This window comes from Strongylocentrotus purpuratus, unplaced genomic scaffold, assembly GCF_000002235.5.
Source record: "Strongylocentrotus purpuratus isolate Spur 01 unplaced genomic scaffold, Spur_5.0 spur5_scaffold_6, whole genome shotgun sequence".
NCBI classification, from domain to species: domain Eukaryota; kingdom Metazoa; phylum Echinodermata; class Echinoidea; order Camarodonta; family Strongylocentrotidae; genus Strongylocentrotus; species Strongylocentrotus purpuratus.
This window is the reverse complement of record NW_022145612.1, coordinates 44,713,385-44,736,683: the sequence shown is the minus strand read 5'-3', so window position 1 is coordinate 44,736,683 and position 23,299 is coordinate 44,713,385. Positions and strand designations below refer to the sequence as shown.

At 36.8% G+C, this 23,299-nt stretch overlaps 1 protein-coding gene across 4 annotated transcripts in view; it reads left to right on the top strand.

Moving 5' to 3' along the window:
- Positions 1-5,745: 5,745 nt before the first annotated feature.
- Positions 5,746-23,299, top strand: part of LOC105437221 (peptidyl-prolyl cis-trans isomerase G-like) — a 32,718-nt gene continuing 15,164 nt past the window's right edge. For all 4 annotated transcript variants that reach the window (XM_031000408.1, XM_031000410.1, XM_031000409.1 and 1 more), the window contains exons 1-6: positions 5,746-5,834; positions 8,859-8,987; positions 11,510-11,584; positions 19,641-19,748; positions 21,566-21,610; positions 22,388-22,475. In XM_031000408.1, coding sequence (XP_030856268.1) covers positions 8,924-8,987; positions 11,510-11,584; positions 19,641-19,748; positions 21,566-21,610; positions 22,388-22,475 — 380 coding nt within the window. In that variant the 5' untranslated portion in view covers positions 5,746-5,834; positions 8,859-8,923. The remainder of the gene's footprint in view (positions 5,835-8,858; positions 8,988-11,509; positions 11,585-19,640; positions 19,749-21,565; positions 21,611-22,387; positions 22,476-23,299) is intronic.

The window sequence follows — 23,299 nt, the reverse complement described above, 5'->3', positions numbered from 1 at the left end:
GTGCGTGAAATTAGTATTTAAACAGGTCTGATGATTTTTTTATATATTTTTTATTGCTAATAATCTTCTCAGGTGCCTTAGTCATGTAGAAATACTGTAAACATGCGTGACCAAAGGTTTCCTCCTAAACGAGAATTTCCTCTGTCAAAGCCAAAATACACCCTATAAGGATTTCGCGTGGTTTTTCCCCTTAGTTCATAAAAGTGTACTCTTAAAGGGATCGTTTAACAATGTTAAATCTGAGATACAAGGTCCTACATGTTACCAGTGTCTGTGATATGGTGTAATATTGAAGCCCTAAAAAAAATCGCGCTTCAAAATGATCAAGAAGTGCCTCAAAAAAGTAAAAAAAATCTTTGAGTGACCGGTTTTAGCATACTCGTTTTCCCTAATAGACTGTAGTGTTATGAAAACTGTTCGGCGAACGGTTTTCAAAATTTGTAATTCCAATCATTAATATCTTGATAATCAGACAGGCGATCGGCTTGTGTAGTCATGGAGTTCCTGACTGACCTAAACGTTTATAATCATCATCGCAGCATGAGCTAAATCAAGGATTATTTTTAAAGGATATAAGACAAAATTACCGGAAACAAGTAACCCTATGATAATTTTGAAGTGCGATAGGGATTGCCATTTAAGTTGTTGACAATGTCAAACCCCCCCCCCCCCCCCCCCACCCAGTGTTATTTAGGGTACGCGTATGCTTGTTAACCCTCTTTTTGAAAGCACCCCTATCTGAGGACTGCCAACATTTCAAACCCCCCTTTCGCTGGCTTTTCGCAGGCTTTTCCTGCCTTGGAGACCCCCCTAAATACGGAAATATGCTCAATGTACCCCCTAAATTCTGAATAATTTCTCAGGAGTCCAAAGAGATGAGAGAAAGAAAAAAACACCCCTTTTTAAAGAAATCTCCGGGTGAAAAGTCAAATACACTCCTTTTTTTTTTTACAATTCTTGGGCCGGACTTTGTCTCACGAAAAGTACCCCTTTACCGGACATTTTGGTAACACGCATGCAGAGGCGGCCCTCCCGGGGGCAGGGGGGGGGGGCACAGTGCCCCCCACTTTTTCAGATACCCCCAAAAGTGCCCCTTTTTACATAGAAATAAGTGTCCATTTTCCATTCTCATAAATCTTGAAATTATCTTGAATAAGTGCCTTTTTTTCAGGTACGAGAAGTGCCCCTTTTCACTTTTGAAAAGTGCCCCCTTCACCTCTGATAATTGCCCTGTTCAAAACTGAGAGGTGTTCCTTTTACTTTGACAACTCAAAAAAGATGATCCTCACGAAATAAGTAACTATCGTCCAATTTCCCTACTTCCAAGTATATCCAAAGTCTTAGAAAAGATCGTTCATAATAGGCTACACAAATTTATCACTAAACACAAAATACTCAATTCAAATCAATATGGCTTCAGAAAAAATTACTCAACTGACTTAGCATTAATTCAAATTTATGACAAAATTACAAGTGCCATAGCTAACAAAGAGCATGTTATAGGTATATTCTGTGACTTGAGTAAAGCATTTGATACGCTCAATCACGCTATTCTACTCTCCAAACTCAGTCATTATGGAATTCGGGGTCAGCCACTCTTATGGTTTAAAGATTATTTAACAAACAGAAGACAATATGTTACATTTAATAGTTATGATTCTGATCCTCTTTTAATTCAATGCGGTGTTCCTCAAGGCTCCATCTTAGGTCCACTGTTATTTCTTCTTTATGTAAATGATATTATCAATACATCCCCCCTTCTTTCTTTTATCTTATTTGCCGATGATACAAATATCTTTTATTCCCATAAAGATCTTAATATGTTAAACAATACTTTGAATTATGAAATTTACAAAGTATCCGATTGGTTTAAATCCAATAAACTTTCACTTAATACAAAAAAGACTCATTTCATGTATTTTAAACATCATTCTCATAATACAGAAACACCTATATATATTAAAATCGATGGTATGCTACTAGAGAAGAAAACTAATTCCAAGTTTTTGGGTGTCCTTATAGATGAAGCCTTGACTTGGAATGATCATTTACACCAAGTTACAATGTGCATTTCCAAAAGTATTGGAATAATCTCCAAGTTAAAGTTTCTTCTACCCCATGCCCGGCCCCCCCACTCAGTGTTATTTAGGGTACGCATATGCGTGTTCCAACCGACCCCCCCTTTTCAGCAAAAGTCCGGTGTGTAAAGTCAATACGGCTCGACCTTTTTCTTTTGTATACGAGCCTTTTTCAGCATCCCCCCCCCCCCCTTTTCAGCAAAAGTCCGGTGTGTAAAGTCAATACGGCTCGACCTTTTTCTTTTGTTACGAAAAGGACATTTTGGCAACACGCATGCGGTCATTTTGAAACCTGAGTGGGGGGGGGGGGGCCGGGACCCCATGCAACCTTATTCCTACTTTATAATTCGCCAGTTCTCCCGTATATAACATATTGTAATAGTGTATGGGCAAATTGTGGTTCGACAAAAATTAATTCTATTTTCAAACTGCAAAAGAAAGCCATACGTATTTGTACAGGTTTGCATTTCTTAGCTCACACTGATCCTTTATTCTATAAACTTAAAACACTAAAATTTTTCGATCTGAACACTACTCAAGTAGCAGTTATTATGTTTAAGTACATTAATAATCTGCTTCCACCATCCTTTGATAACATGTTTAGGTTTAATAATTCCGTTCATTCATACTCTACTCGCATATCTGGAAACTTCCATCTTACAAACCCCAAATTATCAATAACACACAAATCTGTTAGACATTCTGGCCCGGACATTTGGAATGATTTACCCGACAACATAAAGTCTTGTTCAACCATCTACTCCTTAAAAGCTACACTTAAACGACAAATAATACAATCATATGCTCCCCTTTCTTTAAATTAGTATAACAAAACCGTGACTTAATTATTCTTTATCATGCAACTGCTCACTGCACCTGCACTTGCACCGCACCCTCTTGGTCACTCAGTTTTTTCGAAGAGAGTTATGTCGCCAATTCTTTTACGAGGCCGCCATCCATTTCCAGCCTAACCGCTCACGATGGTGGTCTCCTGCGTTCCAAATTACCTCTCTAATTTATTGAAAATATTTCATATTTCTTATGTTATTGTATGCTTCGTACATGTTTATCGAATGATATAATTGTACATGATTTTTCATTTAATTACTTTTGTAAACATTGTATTCATTGTATTTGTTATTGTTCGAAATTTTGTACTTTGACTTTGAATTTGTATATTTTTGAACGCAGAAATAAAATCAATCAAACAAACAAACAAACAAACAACTGCCCCTTTTTTCCTTCGTAAGAAGTGCCCCTTCTCCTTTTAATAACTACCCCTTTTTTAAACTCGGATGAGCACACCTTTCATTTTAACATGTGCCCCTTTTTCTTATGATAAGTGCCCCCATTAAAAAAAGAGAGCTCCTTCCCCTTCTCATAACTACCCCTTTCCCTTTCTAATAAGTGCCCCTTTTTATTATGATAAGTTCCCCCATTAAAAAGAAAGAGCTCCCTTCCCTTCTCATAACTGCCCCTTTTAAAAATCTGAACGGTGCCCCCTTCTCATTCAACAAATGCACATTTTCCTTTATTATAAGTGCTCCTTTTACATTTTCATAAGTGCCCCTTTTCATATCTGGTCAGTGTCCCTTTTCACCTCTGATAATTCCCCTTTTAATAATGATACGTGCCCCTTTTCCTTTCTAATAAGGGACCTATCCCTTTTCACCTCTTATAAATACCCCTATCAAAATCTGAAGGGTGCCCCCTTTCCGTCAACAAATCATACAAATGCCTATTTCCCATTTTCGTAAACGCCTCTTTTTCATCTCTTATAATTATCCTTTGTACTTTGACACGTGCTCCTTTTCTTTTCTAATAAGTGTCTTATCCCTTTCGATAAGTGTCCCCTTTTCATGTAATCATTAAACGTGCCCCTTATTAAAAGCGACTAAGAGCAATTTCCCCCAAAGTTCGCTCGCTCGCATTTAAAGATGATATAATTATTACTGTTACTTATCAAAGGTCTTTTCAGTCTTCCGTTATGAGAATGTGCTTATAACCCCACCACGATTGGCTTTTTTCCTCTTTAAAAGATATAATTTTTCGCACTGCGACCTCACAGATCTTTAAAATTTTTCTTGCTCGCTTCGCTCGCTCGTAAATGCATATTCAGACATCACAATCAACTGTACAGTATGATGCTTAAGCGATATCTTGTATGATGTATGAAGAGAAACAAATAATGAAGTCATCCCTGATAATGTAATCGCAATGTAGGGGTATATACCAATGTCTAAAAAATGGTATATTTTCGCTTTGAGATTTCCCAATGTAGGTGCCCCTTTTTTCCAGAAAGTGCCTTTTTTGTTGGTGCCCCCCCCCCCACTTCGGAAGTCGCTCGGCCGCTCCTGCACGCATGCGATCATTCCGACCCCGGAGTGGGGGGGGGGGGTGTCAAATAAATCAAATTGCGCTTCTGATGTAAAATTAACAATGTCAAAAATTACTTAAGCACATGTACACTGTGATATTCAAGTAGCCTATATCAATCTTTAGCAAAACGAAGCTCTGTCAATTTTATCTTCTAATTAAGGTATGATTTCAAAGCGTATATAGGCTACTCCCCCGAACGGTTGTCTTTTTTGGGGGGGGAATCCCCCGGAAATGTGAATAATGATAATATTAAAAACATCAAGGCTACATTAAGATAGTTCAAGGTGTCTTTTTTCTGAATTGCCCTTTATCCTTAATTGGAAAGTATTGTTTTTGCTCTGCTTTTTTACATGATTATTTTATCACAATCATATAGTTCATTAGGCAGTCTAACAGACAAAAAGAGTGCGAATAGAAGGATAATTTATTAAGAAATTTGGCGATTTTAAATAGGGGAAAGTATTGATCATGTCGTGGGTAATTCTACTGTATTCATGTTCGTGTGTACGTTGACTGTATATTTCAACAATGATGTGTAATCGTCCATGACCTAGCATCGTTTTTTTCCATTCATGAATGAACCTGCATTCAGTCCAGGCGCGTACGCAGGGTGGGGGGGGGGGGGGGGGGGGGGGGGGTTAAGGTTAAACCCCCCCTCGAGTTTTTTTTATGTGTATGTTTTGTGTATGGTTTTTCGTGAAACCCCCCCCCCTTTTAATTTTTTTTTTTTTATTTTTTTTTTTTATACCAATGGCTGACCTAAAAAAGGTGACCTCACCCCCCCCCCCAACGGAACAAAATGTCAAATTTTCAAATTTCGAGACCAAAAAAAAAAAAATTGTCCTCTTACCCCCCCCCCCCCCCCCCCCCCCCCCCTACTGAGCGACTTTTCGGCTGGCATGGTGCGTGAAAAGTACTTCTTTACCGGACATTTTGGTAACACGCATGGTATCTCTCCGATCACGGAGTGGGGGGCCGGGGGGGGGGGGTTGGCTAGGTGGACCTCAAATATAAAAAAAAACAGTTGTGGGCACTCTTCCACTCTTTTATTGAGGGGAAATGCATAACATGTGAAATCCCATCTTGAAAGCAATTTTTTATATACAATTCGAAAATCTGAATGCCAGGACCTTTTTTTTGGGGGGGGGGGCAAGGGGTGGATCCAAATACAGGGTGTGTTTCAAATTCAAACATTGAGTGATATGAAAATTAATGGCCTCCGTTTTTTTTTTCTGGTGAAACGCCCTCACTTTTCATTTGAAGTTAATCGAAAATTTAACTGGAACAAAGACTATGCCGCTGAAAGTTTGTGTGCGTGATCTTGAACGTGAGAATAAAAATGCATTTGCTTCCTTGTCACCTAAGCTAAACGAAAACGTAAGTTTACCAGTTTTTCTTATCTGACTATGCTGTATGGTGAAAGTGGTTATTATTTTATGATCTCATTTGGGATATGTGATTCCGCGTGTAGTTTAGGCTGATCTGATCTGATCTGAGTGAGGCTGAGCTGAGCTGAGGCTCGCACTTGCTTCTCGTAGCGCAAAGCGTGTACCGGTATCTGACTGGATCGAAGAGCACGTTGTTGCCCGCTGCATAATATGCTGTCCAACAACATGCAAAACCAGTCTACTGCTGCACTGCTGGCGAGGTTGTGTGATTGTTGGTGACCGCCGCGTTGGGATCATAATTCATGTATTTTTTATGGATAGAGGTCTACTTATCTCGTCAAATATTGTTTTTGATTTCATAGTTTTAATGTTGTGTTTATTATCAGTAAGTGCGCTGGTCCGAGAATGAGGATCGTCGTCATAAACGAGGATATCCTTGTATTTGTAAACGCGGACAAAATATGTCCTCAAAAATAAGATGAGGATCGTCTGCATTTTTGTGGACGTTTTTTTTCATCAGCACTGCAGGTTTTCGGGTTCCCGAATCGCCTTCTGAAGTTCTGGCAATGCGAAAAACGGATTCCGCGTAAGAAACTAACCCTAGTTTGCCGTCTAGTAGGGTGTCTGATCGCGCACCCGATGTTGTGTGCTAAAATTCTTCCCATAGAGATTACACGCATCCCTATGCAGCCTACGTGCATTGCGCGACCATGCAAAAAAAGTCAATTTTTTTTTTCAAATCGAGATTCAAACCTTTATCTGTTGTGATCCTGAAGGTGATAATCAATGAATGAGGTGTCATATGAAAGAGCAGGTGAATTCCAATATTTCCAAAGGGGCGTAGCCCCCGAAATTCTCAAAATATCTTGGTCAAAACAGCAATTTAAACATTGTGTCCTGGCTAACTCTGAGGTTTGTCACTTTTGAGATATGACGCCCCGATCGATAAGTAGTCCCAGTCCTAAGGAACAATTCTATGTGATTATATTTTCGCTAGCCCCCAGGGATCACAACTGATAACAGTTTAAAAATACCCTTCTCGCTATTTGGTGGATCAGCTAATTAGGGGGCGTGCGCTCCGCTCAGTCCGCTCTGCCGATTGTAGCTGGTAGATATTCAAATACTCCAAGGGAAATGAGGCTTTGTACGCTGTGCAATTTGCAATCGCTTGGGGATGAGTTTCATTACTTGTTTGTATGCCCTACCTTTCGTCCAGAAAGAAAATTGTTCATCGATAAATATTTTATTGAAAGACCAAATACACTGAAAATGGATCAGCTTTTTAACTCCAATAATGCACAAACACGTTTAAACTTAGTAAAATTCTGTCGAAAAATAATGCTTCATTTTCATTAATTTAAGTATGTGCAAAAACATGTTATGAGTTCAATATTAACTTTATGTTTCTCTTTTTTGTCTTATATCAATTTATTAAATTGATATCAAGAATATTTTCAGTAATTCATTAATTCAGATATCAATTTACTGGTGCCAGTAAATATTTTTTTTCAATTGCTTCCATTAATTTCGTCATTAATTATCGTTTTAATTGATATTATCGTTTTGTTTTTGATTATTATTATCATCATCAATATTGTTATTATCATTATCATCATAATTTTTCTCACTATTGTCGATAGTGTTATTTTGTATGGATTAACATTAATTCTATTTGTATTGTATATTTCACAGTGTTTAATTGACAAATTCAAACTGATTGTAAACTTCTCCAATACCCCAATGTGGGTGACATGAGAATAAATTGTCATTGTCATTGTCATTGTCATTGTCATTGTCAGTCCAAACCATGGTTACATCGCGTAACATCTCCGCGCACGAACGAAACCCCAAATTCAATTACACATTATAGTGACTGAAATTATGGTTGGCAATTCCCTCGATAAACCCGGAAGTTAATACACGTTATAGTCGATGGCAATATCGCGGAGACAACGTGCGTTGTCTCCGCGATATTGCCATTGACTACAACGTGTATTCACTTCCGGGTTCTACGGCGGGAATTGCCAACCATACTAGTCAATGGCACATATCGCGGAGACAGCGTGGCTCAAGCTGCAAGTCGCGCATTGGCTTAGCAACATGCGTACTATATGCACACGCTTGCATATCGCGCGATACAGCTGTTTGTCTGAATTTAGCAAAACAACATCACTCTGCGTGGACGTCTTTTTCGTCGATTTTGATTTTCGTGCTTTTATAAACACCAGCTAAACAGTCATGACAAAGAATAAAAAATAAAGCTGGTTTCCCTTGCAACAAGAATTTTTAACAAACCGAAGGCGTACGATCGCCAGATATTGGGATAACTTTTTGGTATTTAGAGATCTACAACAGCTGCATTTTTCTGTCTCAGAAAATTTTTAATGGTAGGAATTTATATATTTTCATGGAAGGATACTGCATGGAAGCACTGGCGTACTGATGGGGGGGGGGGGGGGGGGGAGTTGACCCGCAAAATAAATGGGTTTGTCCAAAATAGATTCTTGTTGCGGGTCTTGTTAATTGCAAGCGCAAGGAAAATCATCTCAAAATACTCACAATTTCCATGTTTCCTGTCATGACTGTGTTTATAAAAGAATAATGAATACATAAAATGACAATTTCATCTAAGATGAGGGATTTTAGATCTAGAAATCATGAGGGGGAAAAAAGTGTGGCGAGCTGTCCGAAAAGGCACCCCACCCTGAACAACTCGACCATAGCGAGTTGTCCAGGGTATTGTGGCGAGTTGTCTGGACCCCCATATCCCCTTTTTAACATGCCATTTGTATGCTTTTCTGGATTCTCCCAATCCAGAAATCTTATTATAGTATATGTTTCTATTTTGAAGATTATTTATATGATATTGTTTTTTTATCGTGGAAATTAACGAAATTAAATGAAATTTTGCCTCTATTGCAAGGGCTTTCATTCTAAAATTTGGTATCCAAAACTTACAATTTAATACAGGGATTTAATTTTAATATGGACTTGATTATTTGATTTCATGCAGGCTTGATAGTACAAGTGGGGTCTCTTCTTTTAACTGTCGAGTGAAGATCTCTTCAACAAGACACCATGGCTGCCCCTTCTGGCAATCGACCCCGTTGCTTCTTTGATGTTAGTATAGGGGGCGGTGGAGGTGAGTTACATCTATTTTGTCCCTTTGGAATTGGTAGGAGAAAAAGAAGAAAAAGGAAGGAAAGAAAGAGAGAGAGAGAGAGAGAGAGAAGGAAGGAAGAGAAGGAGGTGGTAGAGAATGGTACATTTAAATGTAATTCAAATCTTAAAATTGATCCTGTTTGTTTTTATCGTATCCTGTTTATATCAATTGCGTATTCATCATACTACATGCGGTTAACATTTTTAAAATGATGGATTTCAAACATGGTTTAAAATGTGCATATATACCGTCTTAAGAAGTTCTAACAAAAAATTTGAAAGGTTTCGTTTGAGCAGACTGTATCAGAATTGAAGAAAGCCATTAAAGTGAAAGCTACATGTAGTTTTGCTTTTTTTCCCAATTGCATCCCCACTCGAAAACTTTTACTGTGTTTTTATCTTGCCATTTATTATGATTCGGGTACGGGTTGAGTCTCTAGATCTATCGCATCTATCACAGGCAGAAGGTGCGAATGAATACAGGAAATTTGGATGACTGCCGCAAATCTGACCTCTGAAGGGCCGATTGGGAATATAAATCTCCCTCTTAATAAGACCCTCAAATATTTCATCAGGTCAAGTTGTTGAAAACTTGAAATGTTACTTGAGAAAAAACAGAAACTAGGAATAAAATTATTTTATGGATGGGGAAAAAATAATATTAGATTTTGATATTTTGTTCACATTCAGAGGATAAAACTGAATTATTTAGAAAAGGGTCCTGGATTTCAAAAGTTAAAGGCATGTTCATTTGTCATTAACATTGTTTAAAGTGAATATGTAAAGCATAGAAGTAACGTAATTGTGTCGGTCAATTACATTATCAATTTTAGTAAATTTAAAAATTGGTTTGGCTGCTTTGTTGTGTGCCATATCACCCCCCCCCCTCCACCCCTTGGAAACAACTAGAAACAAAAGGTTTCAGGGAATCACAGTTATTGAAGAGTATCTTTATGAGTTTACCACCTACATGTAGGTGTTGTACATTAACTACCATGAAATTATGTGTCAGATCTCATTCATTTGTAGTTTCGAAGATTCAATGTGAGTTTCATTTGATTCTGTCATTGCTCTGGCGATTTGTTGGGATAAATTTTAAATTGGAATATACCCAAATTTATCATAAATCTGAACATGCCCATTTAGGTAGTCTTGTAATTAACTGTTTTTTTTAGTTTGTTGTCTGTTGTTGATTCTCATGCAAGAGATACTTGTTGCCAACTTTTTCCTAAAATATGACCCGCATGCATAGTAGCACCTCCCAGGGGGGTGTTTCCAGTAAAAGTGGTACCATTGGAATGTGCATCTGTGCTGCCCACCCCTGCTATTAAAAGTAAAATGGAAGAGTCCTAGTCCCTGCTTTAGACCCCCTCGTTGCCTGATTTTTAGTGTAGGCCAATAGCAATTGAAGCTTGGTGGTTTGGGAGGAGAGTTTTTGGTAGTCACTTGTAAAACTATCTCAACAGGATAAGGATCATTTTGAAGGGGAAATTTGAGCTCACATGTCATCTTCTGATTCATATGTTTACATTTTGCTTTCCATTGTACTTTTGTTTATCATTTCTCTATTCTAATTTGAAGGTAAGTACCTCTTACTCTCTTTCATGAAAAACATAATTTGTTGAGCTTGTTTATGTCTTTATTTTTTATCCTCTTTAAAGTTGATCTTTTCCATTGTTTGGTTCATTCTTAACCTGTGACGGGATGGTTCTGTACTAACATTGAATGGCATTTCTGAAAGCGGCCCAGATAGGGAAGGGGATGAAATTTCTCTGCATCGATATGATTGATGTATAACATGATTCTATGCACACTCTTAACCATTCAAAAGCTTGGAATATCTAAAGAAAATACATTTAAAACAAATCATATTGGCAACTTGCTGATGGTTATGAGCCAATGGTTCACAAGTTTTTGAGGTGCATTTTGAGGTAGCTCTGATAGTTGATGTTATCTTTTCTTTTCTTTCCTTTAGATGTTGGTTGAGGTAAACTGCTAATTTTTTTAAAACTCTTTAGATATACTCGCATGATTTATTAAACTTTCTTGCTATATGTAATTGAAGTCCAGATTCCACAGCTATAATTTTAAACACAGAAGTGTGAAATTTAGATAATGATATGATTTGGTTAAAGTTTTATTTTATTTGGGATCCAAAGCCAGTGTGGATAAGTATACAGGGGTGGGGGGGGGGGGGGAGGGGGTCGAGAACCAATTTATTTCATGATATACATTTGTATGTACATAGTATTAAAAGAGGTACATGTTCATTTTGTGTGGGCTTAATATTTTAAAAACATTATGAAATGTCATGTTGGCAGTCTCAAAAATGAAAAGCTCAAAAGGTTATTTTCAATGGTATTTGTACTTGTACCCCAGAAAGTACAATAGTCTCAGATGATCGTCTTTGTTTTCTTTACATTCTAATGATATTGACATACTTGTAGACTAAGGTTTTTTTAAACAGTTTTATGCTGACCTTTGTTATTGTTTCGTTTTTAGGAGGGCGGATACTATTTGAACTCTTCTCAGACATCTGTCCAATCACCTGTGAGAATTTCAGAGCACTTTGCACCGGTAAGTTGGCATCAAACTCAAAGTACAATTGTAATCATTAATCCAAGTATGTATTTTATAGTGTGATTTCATGCTTGGTAAATGATCGTATCTGATTGATACACGTCTGTAAAAAAAAACAAATACACACACACACACATGCTTGGTTCTATCTTTCTGATAACCACCATTATACATTCAACTTAATTTACATTATTTAGACATCATTTTCCTGAAGTATATTTGGTAAAGGAATGGGCTTATAGTATTGTACATGAGATCCCATTGGTTTGATAATAATGATTGTGGTAGTTTATAGTTGTCATTGGAACTATTTTCTATATATTAGAAAGGTGAGATTTGGTCTTGAAAAAGTAAAATGAAAACTGCTCTTCATGTATAGTTTACATCGTGTACTTTGCACATATACATGTATGTTCATTCACAGTGAAAATATATATGAATATCCATATTATGAGGATGAGAGGGAGTGGAGGATTTCATAGATTGGATTTCATTAAAGTGAAATATGATCTCTATGCCACACCTGTCGAGGAATGACGAATAATGTATCATCATGGAAGACAGATGAATAAAATACACTCAAAGTTTGGTCCTGTATCCTTCACTAATCTAATAAGTGTGCATAGTGGGTTGGTATTACACCGTAAGTGGGGTCAAAGCCCCTCACCAGCACCTTCACAGCAGGACCTAGGGGGCAAGTACCTGAGATCACATCGAGCACCGCTAGGATTCTCTGCATCCTATGTCCAATAATTTCAAATCAAAATATCACTTTGATATCCATGATTTGTTTTCTTTCAAGTGTATCGTAAGAGAGAGGAAGGAAGATTAAGAATACTTTAAATACTGTAACAGCTGATCTAGCTTCCTCCATTTCATGCTTGATGAAGCGAGTAATTTTAGGAGATAGTTAAAATATGTTTAATGATTGAGTAGCCGTTGTGAATGCATAAATCAATCATTCTGCCTGTTTTTGTTTTTTTTAAAGAATTGTGGTGAAAAACCCACTTAAAGAGAAGGTTGAGTTCTGGGAAGAGGTGAAAAATAATTTTTAAGCGTTATCATTGTTAAGTGTGGAAGAACATCAGATTACAAATGTTCCCTGAAAAGCAAGGCTCTCCAAATGCCTTGATATTCTAAATATGGTATGTAACAACATAAAAATCGGGACAGATTTTTACACCACATGTTTGTGTAGTCCCATATACATCTTTCTGTGTACAGTGCTTGTAACTTTACCAAGACTGGCCCAAATTTCTTATCATTTTGATGATACCAGAACCTTACAGTACACCATATGCTAGATGATCAACCTTTTCTGATCGATTCCACACTGTTCCTTTCACAATGCAATCGCTTGACCAGAACTCAACTTTAAATATTGTTGTACAGTGTAACTATATCATACTTAATGTATACAGTACTAAATCTGAGAAGGGCTCCCTGTGTACAGATGTTTGAAATTTTGCATGCAGATGTACAGGCATAATGGCAGATAATGAAAGAGCTTCCAGTTTCAGGTGGATACAAATGTACCAAAAGGTGTTTTTTTTTTTCTTCCAATTTTTATGTGAACAGTGAAACTTGGCTCCAAGCCTTCATTCACCTAGCCTTTAACTATTTTTAATTGATGCTGAGAGGGAATGTTCATTGTATGCATGTCTCTTTTGAGAGTAACATTAGTATCATACTTTGTATCAAATTACAAATGATTGGATATTTATAAGGCAAGAGTAAGCAGGAGGTCTGTGGCAGTCTTGGGATGTTACATGATACCCTGAGTAGATAGTTCCTTGTTTTGTTCACCCTAACACCAAGAACAATATTTTATAGCCCTACTTTAATATGTAAAAGCCATTTTGAAAGGTCATTTTCTTTTGTTTCTGTCAGTCGTGATTAATACAGTGAAATGTAAGGAGCAAAATAATTTTCCATTTCCTTCTCTTGCACAACAAAATTGTATGTGTGTGTGATGCAAACATTATGTAGAATTATAAATGATATTGAATCGGATTAATGGATTTTGAGAATATGAACTGCTCCCAGTGTTGTAAAAAGCCCCAAAATCATGGATATTTTAACAGTTTATGAAATAGATGTATGCATGTATGCATGTAACTTGCATTCAGTTTGATGCAAATACAAAAAGGTATCTGTATGTGTGTTTGTATCTACATGTAGATGCAGTTATTTCACCAATTTGTATTATTTTTGTTTATGATGCTTTATGAGTCATCTACATGTACTATATTTGTAATATGATAGATAATTGTGTGGCCTTCTAAAAGGTAGGAAGGAAAGAGGGATTCAAAGGAGAAAAGAGGAAGAAAACATGCTGTGCAAATTGTACCTGTACTGATGTGCCTTTATGAGTTGCTGATCAAGATTTAATATTTTTATGTCTAGCTCAGCTGGAAGTCAATTTAGAAATTAGAATTATGAAGGTAAAGGGGGGATAAATACTTGAAATGTAAAGGTTCGGTTGTCTCTTTACAAGTAGTATATTGTGTGGTTGTTAGATGCAATTTATATAAAGGCTATTAACTTGCCTGCTGATTGGCCAGTGGGGTACCACAACAAATGTTTGTCTCATGTAGACCGAAACTCAAGATGGTCTAAAGAGATATGAGTAGAAAAGTGAGAGCACTTTACCTCCTGGTGATAGAAGGTTTCAGTGCTTTTTTCCCCTTCTTTGTTAGTCCTTTCTTTCCGGGTACAGAAGTACGTTTTCTAAAGTGGTATCAGCTACTTTTATAACAAGAGCACACTTTGGGATAACAGAGATGTGTGTACATGTAATGTAATCTCTTTGCAGTATGAACATTTTTCAAACTTTTTGCTTCTGCCATAATCATCATCACTCCTCCCCCTTTCTCTAATTCTCTCTTTCCTGTTCACACTCACTACCTGTATATGTAATGGAGTGGTCATAAATAATTACCTGTAGTTTAAAAGCGGAAATTGATGAGAAGTCCCAATAAATTCAGGAAATGAGATCAAGAGACCAATATTCCCTCCTTTGGACGCTCGTCTGAATTGTACCTTGGTCCACTGACCTTATATGATTTTGTCAATCCCATATGAGAAAGAATAAGAAAAATAAAATATGATATGTTCCCTAGCTGAAAGATTCAAGAATTGTATATAAAGTATATTCATTCTACATCATTACATGTTTAAGTGCACATGTACATGGAGGCCTTAGAAAGAGAAAATAAGATGCTGAGGCAAGCTTCCACCATACCTCCTTTATACAAAAATTGTTAATATTCAATCTTGTGAGTATTTTTATGAAGAGTTGGCTTTATTTGATGATTGTGTCAAAAGTTTACGTCATGACTAGGGCCCCTGGGGCCTGTTTCATAAAACTTGTTATCTATAACAACTGCTGAATTTCTATGACAAATTTGCTCTCAGCCAATCAGATGCCATGATTTCAGTAGCTTATAACAGTAGCTTGTAACTTGTTATTGATATCAAGTTTTATGAAACAGGGCCCTGTTTTGGGAACAGTTTCAAGCTGTTTTAAATCTTCTTTAGACATAGGAGAGTTTGAGGGCTTTGGCCTTTGTGCTTTTAAACCTTGAAAGTGTTGAAAGAGAAGTAATTCTCCATGAAATCTAGCTGAGAGCTACATTGTAGCTCAATTTGATCCATTTTGGGGTAGCACTTAAGTCAGAAAAAGGTGAAGTTGACCCTTACCTTCTCAGTACAAACATATCCTTTTGGAAGATGGATTTTTTATCCTTACATTATCTACACAAAATGCATTAGTTTATTTGCATGCAGCTCTATCAGGAAGTGTGCATTCAATCTTTTAATGTGGACATTTTCTGATTAGATTCAGAATGGCATTTATTCACTTATATTTTGTTTTGGGCTCTTTCAGCTTCCAAGCAGATGGCATAAATGTGTACTTTGTATTTCACAGAGATTGTAATATCATTATGCTCTGAGTATGCTAAAAGGACTAACTGCATTGTATATATGCTGGAATGTATATGTGTAAGTCTAAGATGCTGACAATGCGATATTCATGTACTGTACATGTATGTTAACTCAAACTTTATGTATTTTCTTTAAGTGCACTTTTACCTGGTATGTTTGCAAAGGGCAGGAGCATTAAATGGAACATATGTCGCGATACATCAAGTCAGCATACTGTTTATCTGTCTGGTTCTAAGAGGGGGGGGGGGGGGGTTGAGGGTAACAACGGGTTAAGAACATGTACCGTAGAAGAGGTTACGGTTGAGATGCTTAAGAAGTCAAGATTAGGATTTTTGGGACCAATTTGGTGAGGACTGATCATGAGCTTGTTGGATCAGTTGGCCTATAGCACATCCTGTTTACTCATTATACCAGGGATACCAGGGATGTTATTATACATGTACCAGGGATGTCATTATCCCCTCATTGTCATCATAGGCCTCCAGGTACTACTCTGCTTTTATAAAATACATGTACATGTACATCAATCATGTAGCTCGTCCAATTAATATTGCAAAGCCGGTGTACATGTAGATATAGGTGCGATATCAGTCATGACATTTGAATGGTCAAAATAGAGTGTGTACAGTGTATGCAGACTGCATGGATACCAACATGGTGTACAGAGGCAGCTGCACCAGATGGTACACTAGGGACTTTTCGATTTGCACGTTCACTAGTGGACTGCGACGTATGCGGTCACTTTTGAAGCAGTGCGCATGCGCATCGACGAGCTCATCGTTCATAGCAGAATTTTCGAACGCGATCGCCCTTGTTTTGCCGTCGTTCGCAAACTGTGACGATACATGTTCGTAAGCAATCTTTTGTAGGCACGAAACATCAAATTGAAGTCACAAAATGGACCCAATTGACCTAATTCTAGAACCGGAGAGTGGTGGAAGCGTGAATTCTCTTAAATTAACACATTTTCATGTCTGTAATTTCTCTTAAATCAAAATTGTTGCAGAATAATTCATGAAAGGAACACATTTTGTTTGCGCATCGCCAATCTGTTGCAGCATAATTTTCGAGATTAGTCCCATGCACCGAATTTGGTGTGATGAATCTTTAGCTTTTCGATCGAATTTCGCGCTCACCAAGCAGAATAATTCATAAAATGAACACATTTTATTCATGCAACGTTAATCTGCTGCAGCATAATTTTTTAGAACAGTGCCATGCACCGAATTTGGTGTTATATCTTTAGCTATTTGATCGCGTTTCGCGCTCACTAAGCGAGCGTCGTAGTTGTGTAACATCGAAACGGTAACGAACAACAGTCAGCGTGCCTCGTCAACCCTGCTTAAAAATGACCGCATACGTCGCAGTCCACTTATGAAAGTGCAAATCGAAAAGTCCCTACTGTAAGATGTAATTCCCTGCTTCCCCTACATCCCCCTACCTGCATCTACCCTACCCCGTGTTTTCTTGCCATAAGCTTGTGCTCTACCCCACCTATACTCTTTTCACACTGGTTTTGCTTAACCCCTATTTTGCTTAGCCCCGTACTATCCTTAACCCCGGACTATTTTTTTGGCTTTTCACACACGCTGTTTTTAGTCCCGTACTAGCGCCTATTCCGGAATAAGAAAACTCCCGCTGTTCTCACTGCATTTCGTTAACCCCGGATATCGTGTATGTTATGATAGGACATACTTCGCATCTGGCCAGCTGCGATATGCTCTATTGCGTAGTACCGGACTATTTATCGTTTCTGTTCTCATTCATTTGCTTAGCACCGCAATTGCGGGGTTAGCAGGAGTTAGCACCACAATTGCGGAGTTAGCCCTGCTATTTTGCAGGGTTAGTTAACCCCGTACTATAGGTGGGGTTAGCCAACTTTAGCCCACTTTGGTAAAAACCAGTCTGAACAGAAAGTGGAATAGGCTTAACCCCGTACTATAGGTGGGGCTAAGACCCCCCCCCCCCCTTAACCCCACCTATAGTACGGGGTTAAGCAAAATATTGCCAGTGTGAAAACAGTACTATACACTCACAAACCTAATATTTGTTGTTATTCTGGTTATTACATGGAAATTGTATTGTAGTATTGTAGACGAGCACTAAAGAAAACAGTGTACATGTATGTACCTTTACCCTTTCTTGTAACAAGAAAAGCTGATGACTTGTTTTGAAAAGACGCACAAAGGTGGTCTTTCATGAAGGTCTGATCTACCTGGAGGGACAAGGGGTCATCCTGGCATAGGCCCTAGGGCAGATCACAACAAATATGGCCATGTCACCTGACTTTGATTGTAGTAAGAGTTGACAAGGGCAAACCAGTAATCCACTTGTTGTCACGTTTTAATGTATGTATGATGACCACTGGTCAGTCATGGTTTACAAAGTTACAAACATGCTAGAAAGTGATGGTAGAAGTCATCAAACAATCATATCTCTGATAATAACAATAATAATAATAACAATATTTATAAAGCGCAACATATCCATCTCTAGAGATGCTCAAGGCGCATACAAATAATTTAAATTAATATTTAACATACTTAAGATTAAAGAAATATTAAATGTTAACTTGCATTAGATCATACAACTTCATGGTGCCAAGGTACATACAATGTGGCACAGTGCGATTGTTTGTTTTTCATGCATTGTATAAAAAGAACATTGAAATTTAACAATATGCATTGAGCATCAGGTGAGTTTTAAGCCCAGTTTTGAAAGTAGAGAGAGTGTTGGCCGTCTGAATAGAGAAAGGTAACTTATTCCACAAAGAAGGAGCTGCTGATGCAAATGCTCTATCCCCCCAATTTCTTTTGGTACGTATTTCTTTAAGTCTAATATTATGTGATGAACGTAAACCAGAACGACCTGCAGAGTGGGGTGATAGAAGGGATGAAATATATTCTGGAGCTAGATCATTTAGTGCACGATAGGTTAAGAGTAGAATTTTATATATCACACGCTGTTGAACAGGGAGCCAGTGCAGAGATTTCAAGATAGGAGTGATATGTGATGATATTCTGGTGTTAGTTACAAGGCGAGCAGCAGCATTCTGAACTTTTTGCAATCGGTTAATTTGGTTGGCAGGTAGTCGAAAGAGTAATGAATTGCAATTATCAAGGTGCGAAGTAACAAAAGCATGTACTAACTGTTGGGTGGATTGAGGTGAGAGATATTGCCTAATTGCACGGATATTACGTAGATTACAATTGGCCAGTTTAACACAATTTGAAATATGGGTTTCGAGATATGTGCTAGTATCATACGTGTCCAAATGTCCAAACTGTTTATTTGTTTTCAGTAGATATGAGAATTCTTTGGGGCAGTTGATGCATGTTTTGTTATAGTTTTGTATGTTTGTTTTGTATTTTGTTCTCCAGAGGTTTGGTATCTTTTTTTTAAATTTTCCTTACATGAAACATGTATTTTTTTAGTTTTTGTGGGTTTCTTAATACCGTAGGTTCTGGATAAAATACAATCTACATGTTCAAAAATGAATTTTCAATACACACTCGGATGGAAGAAGTTTTTTCAACAGCATTTTTTTCAACTAAGCCTACTAAAGTCATCTGTGTGGTCATAGGTTACCATGTAAGAAATATGTATGAATTTGTCTAAACAGCTGATCAATATTATAAAGCCTCCCATTCCCACCCTTCACCTTTGCTAAATCACATGCCTTGCCTGTTATACGATTATGGAAGTAATTCAGTCGTGACAGGTACATCTCTATTGCCCCATGGCAGCTCTCACTGCTGGAGATGAATTTGATTGTCCATGTGATATTTTATTTTGTTAATAATAAATATGTTTTATCCTTTTAAAAGCAGCAATCTGTCTCAGATGTGTTTAATGACACCAGTTACATCTAGATCAGATTTAGAACTGTCCACCTCTTATGATAGTTATCAAAATGTTGGATCCAAGACATACTATACCTGGATATCAAAATGAAGTTTGGCTTTTGAAGCTGCACAAAGCCTTTACAATGGGCTCCCCCTTTTACAAAGGGTTTTACTCCCCTCAAACTTATAACTGGTAGTACTTTACTGGCTTGAACAGAAGTGATCAACATCATGTTTGTCTTTTTTCCATCACGTCACAGGTGAGAGAGGTATGGGGAAGACCACCAACAAACCGCTTCACTACCAGGGTAGTACCTTCCATCGTATCGTCAAGGATTTCATGATACAGGGAGGTGACTTCAGTGCAGGTTAGTACAGCTCTAGAGGCAGTTCAGTCTGTAAACTTGAACTACGAAAATGTTTGGGTGGTCGTGGTGTAGCCTTGGGCAGGGTTGGAGATTACCCGGCTTAAAATCATCATCAAAGACTTCTTTGTCGAGTTGTACAGATTTTCTACAGCCTCTTTTTTCTTTCAGTACTTCTCCTTCCACAATTATCTATTATTTCGTTTGTCTTCAAACTCATTTCAAATTCATTGATTTAATATTATTCATAATTTGTTCTATTACAGCAGTAATTTTGTGATTTGCAACAAAACAAAGAACAAAAATGTGCAAAGGGTGTCTTATTTTTTCTAGTATTTAAGAATTAAATGGTATTTTTACAGATTCAAAACAAAAGGATAAATATATCTTTTCCAGAATAATTATTTTAAATTGGATAAAGCCAATTTTTTTTCCCCTTCTTTTTGCTGTAATTGAGTTCCGGTGAATGTGTTTTGAAATATGTATACTACTGTATAACTACTCATGTATGCTTCAAATATCCCCAAATCTGTTTTACATTTTGTGATGGTTTTCTTGGAATGCTGTATCGTCAGTTTTTATCCAGTGCTACTAATGGGGAAATTAAAAAGCAGTTGGGATTCTGCCAGAATTTTCTAACCCCCACCCCACCCCTTCACTTTCTTTTATTGTGGTCCACTTTCCCTGAGAGCTCCTAACAGGTTGCAGAAAGAGAAAAAACGGAAGGATAAAGACGGAAAGTGAGATGCAATTGTTACAGTGTGTTGGTGCATTGCTGCATGTGCCGTCTCATGCTGGCATTGCATTACATGTGGACTCGGTCATTTCTGGCTGATCTGTCCCATGTGTTTGTCCTGCCGTTAGGGGTTATGGAAATGGTTTATTGTCCCCGGGAGGAAGTTTGGCAAGAAAGTAGAAATAACAAATTGGGGACATCTGTTTCTGTCTCCCCTATTTATCTTCCTCTGCTAACTTGTTTCTGTGGCTCATCATCTTTTCCATGCAAGCATATCATGATCATCTACATGTATATCATTTATGAGTGTAGTGCAAGATATATATTTTTGTATGATATATTTCTTCAGATCAATCCATTTTGAGCTAGCTGAGACCTCAAAAAACAGCTGTTATAATATTTTGTGTATACTTCATATATTTACAGTACGCACACTTCTGTTGAGTGTACACAGGCTCATTTAAGTTACAACAGCTGATGTAAAAAATGGAAAGCTGGATGCACATAAATATATTGATCTATACCAAGCAGATGCCTGTTGTGTAGGCTCAAATTGTAGTTGTAGTTTCTAAATTGGTACTATACAATTCTCAGCTTGCCAATCACAATGCAAATTAAAAGTGCTGATTGTCCCTAGATAGTCTCATGGAAATATATATTAACCTATTGCCTGCTGGAACTGGGTAGCTCCTGTATTAAGCCTATAGCAATGATTGGATTCAAACGGGTTGAGAGTGTTTTAAACAGGCATCAGGTGAGTCACATATTTACACTATTAGGATGCATGAAATTCCTCAGTTTGTACATGTATCTTCAGTGAAGCTATGAAGACAAATAATGGTTTCTATAATTATACTGCTTGTGTAATGGCAAGTTTAGATATCTTGTACTTTGTTTTGTTTCTACGTTTAGTATCTTTCATTAACTTTTCATTATGACGATGACAATGTAAATTCAAAATATATGTGTAATTAGTAGTAATATTCAAAGCATGATATAAAGTTCATGTTCTTGTACAAAGGCATAATAATATAAGTATACCGGTATATTTGTATAAAATAGATTTGTGAATGTTTGCTTACAGGGACAGGCACTGGTGGAGAATCTATCTATGGGGGAACATTTGCAGGTATGATCAACTGGCATTATATTTCTGTCATTTCCACCATTTTTGTTTCATGTTCTTAGTAGAATGTTGTGTCAACAGTGTTTTAAAAGTGATTTTTTTTTTTTTTTTTTTTAAACATGGGACTTACTAGTATTTGTAGCCATTCAAGAAATTAGTTAAATGATAGAATTAATTCTCATTATTGTTATAACATGTACATAAAATATCATTGAATGTATTTACATGTAGCCTGCATTGAAAGACAGAATATGAGACAATTATTTGACATAACATATATTGACATTTTTATTCATTTTTAACTTTTATTTTTTATTTTAAACAGGTAATTCAATTTATTGTAGGAGTTACCTAAGAGAAATAAAAGTCACATTTTGCTTAATTGCCCATATTATTGGTTTTGAAATAAAGTAATGATTTGCCAGTTGTTATTCTTTTTCTTTTTTATTGCCATGTTCCAGTTTCTGCGAGAGAGGTAAGACCATTAGAATAGAGTGCTGGACATTTTCATTAGGAATATCAAACATTATGAATCATTAACTTCTAATTTAATGGAAAATTTGTGAGTATTAATAAATTAGTCAAATGAGTAAATCAATACAAAATATATATTTGTTTTCCATTTCCTTAAGAAGTTGTATTGACTTGCTTGTTTTTTTTGTTTTTTCTCCCCCTTTTTTATATGCATGTAGGTGAGATGACAAATATTTCTAATTTTAGGAATAGCAAATTAAACACACAAAAATCTGATGACTTGCTTTCTTATCATACCACATATAGATGAGAATTTTGAACTGAAACATGACCGCCCCTATTTGCTCTCCATGGCCAATCGAGGAAAGGACACGAATGGTTCTCAGTTCTTCTTGTGAGTACATTTTCTTTTTAAATTGTTCAGGGTTTTGCTTATTAGAAATCAGTGCCACATCTTACTGATGAGTTAAATGATTGTTCTCTCTCTGGTTTGGTAATTTGGTAGCTACATTGAGAACGTTAACAATTACAGGAAATGAACATTGATAGAAAGGTCAAAAGTCACCATAGTTGTTGATGTGTGCGCTTTAAAAATATCCATTATTATTTTTTAATTACTGTTATCCTAAAGCATGAAAGTGAAATCAACATTTTTTTAAAGTTCTGAAAATGTTGTAGTTTAGTCTTTTTTTATTTGTATAAATGTACAAGTGACATGATTTATTGCCTCTATCCAGTTATAAAGGATTTTTTGGGGGGAAGGGGATGGGGGGGGGGGGGGGGGGGGAGTTATCCTTTTGCCTGTTGTTTCTGTAATTGATATGTCACAGCGGCACAACTACAAACATTTTTTCTTCTAATGGCAATGTAAATCATGATGATTGTACATGTATACATGCATGCGAGAATAGCCACATCATGCACATGTAATATCCATACAAGTAATTACGATATTAATATTACTGGTTTTTTGTGTTCAATATTGCCCTTTTTCAGAGAAAAATCCAAGCATCGTAAAGGTAATTTATGGGTTGTAGTGATGAGTCTTTGTATCATTTTGTTGGCCATTTATTTGCTGTTATATTTCACATGCTGGAAGAAATTAAGATATTCATCATTCTAATGTAATGTTGTATGACATATTTTGATGTATTGAAAGCAGTCCAAGTAAGTATTTCAGTATCATTCATCATGAGGTTAAAATTATGCCATTTGTAC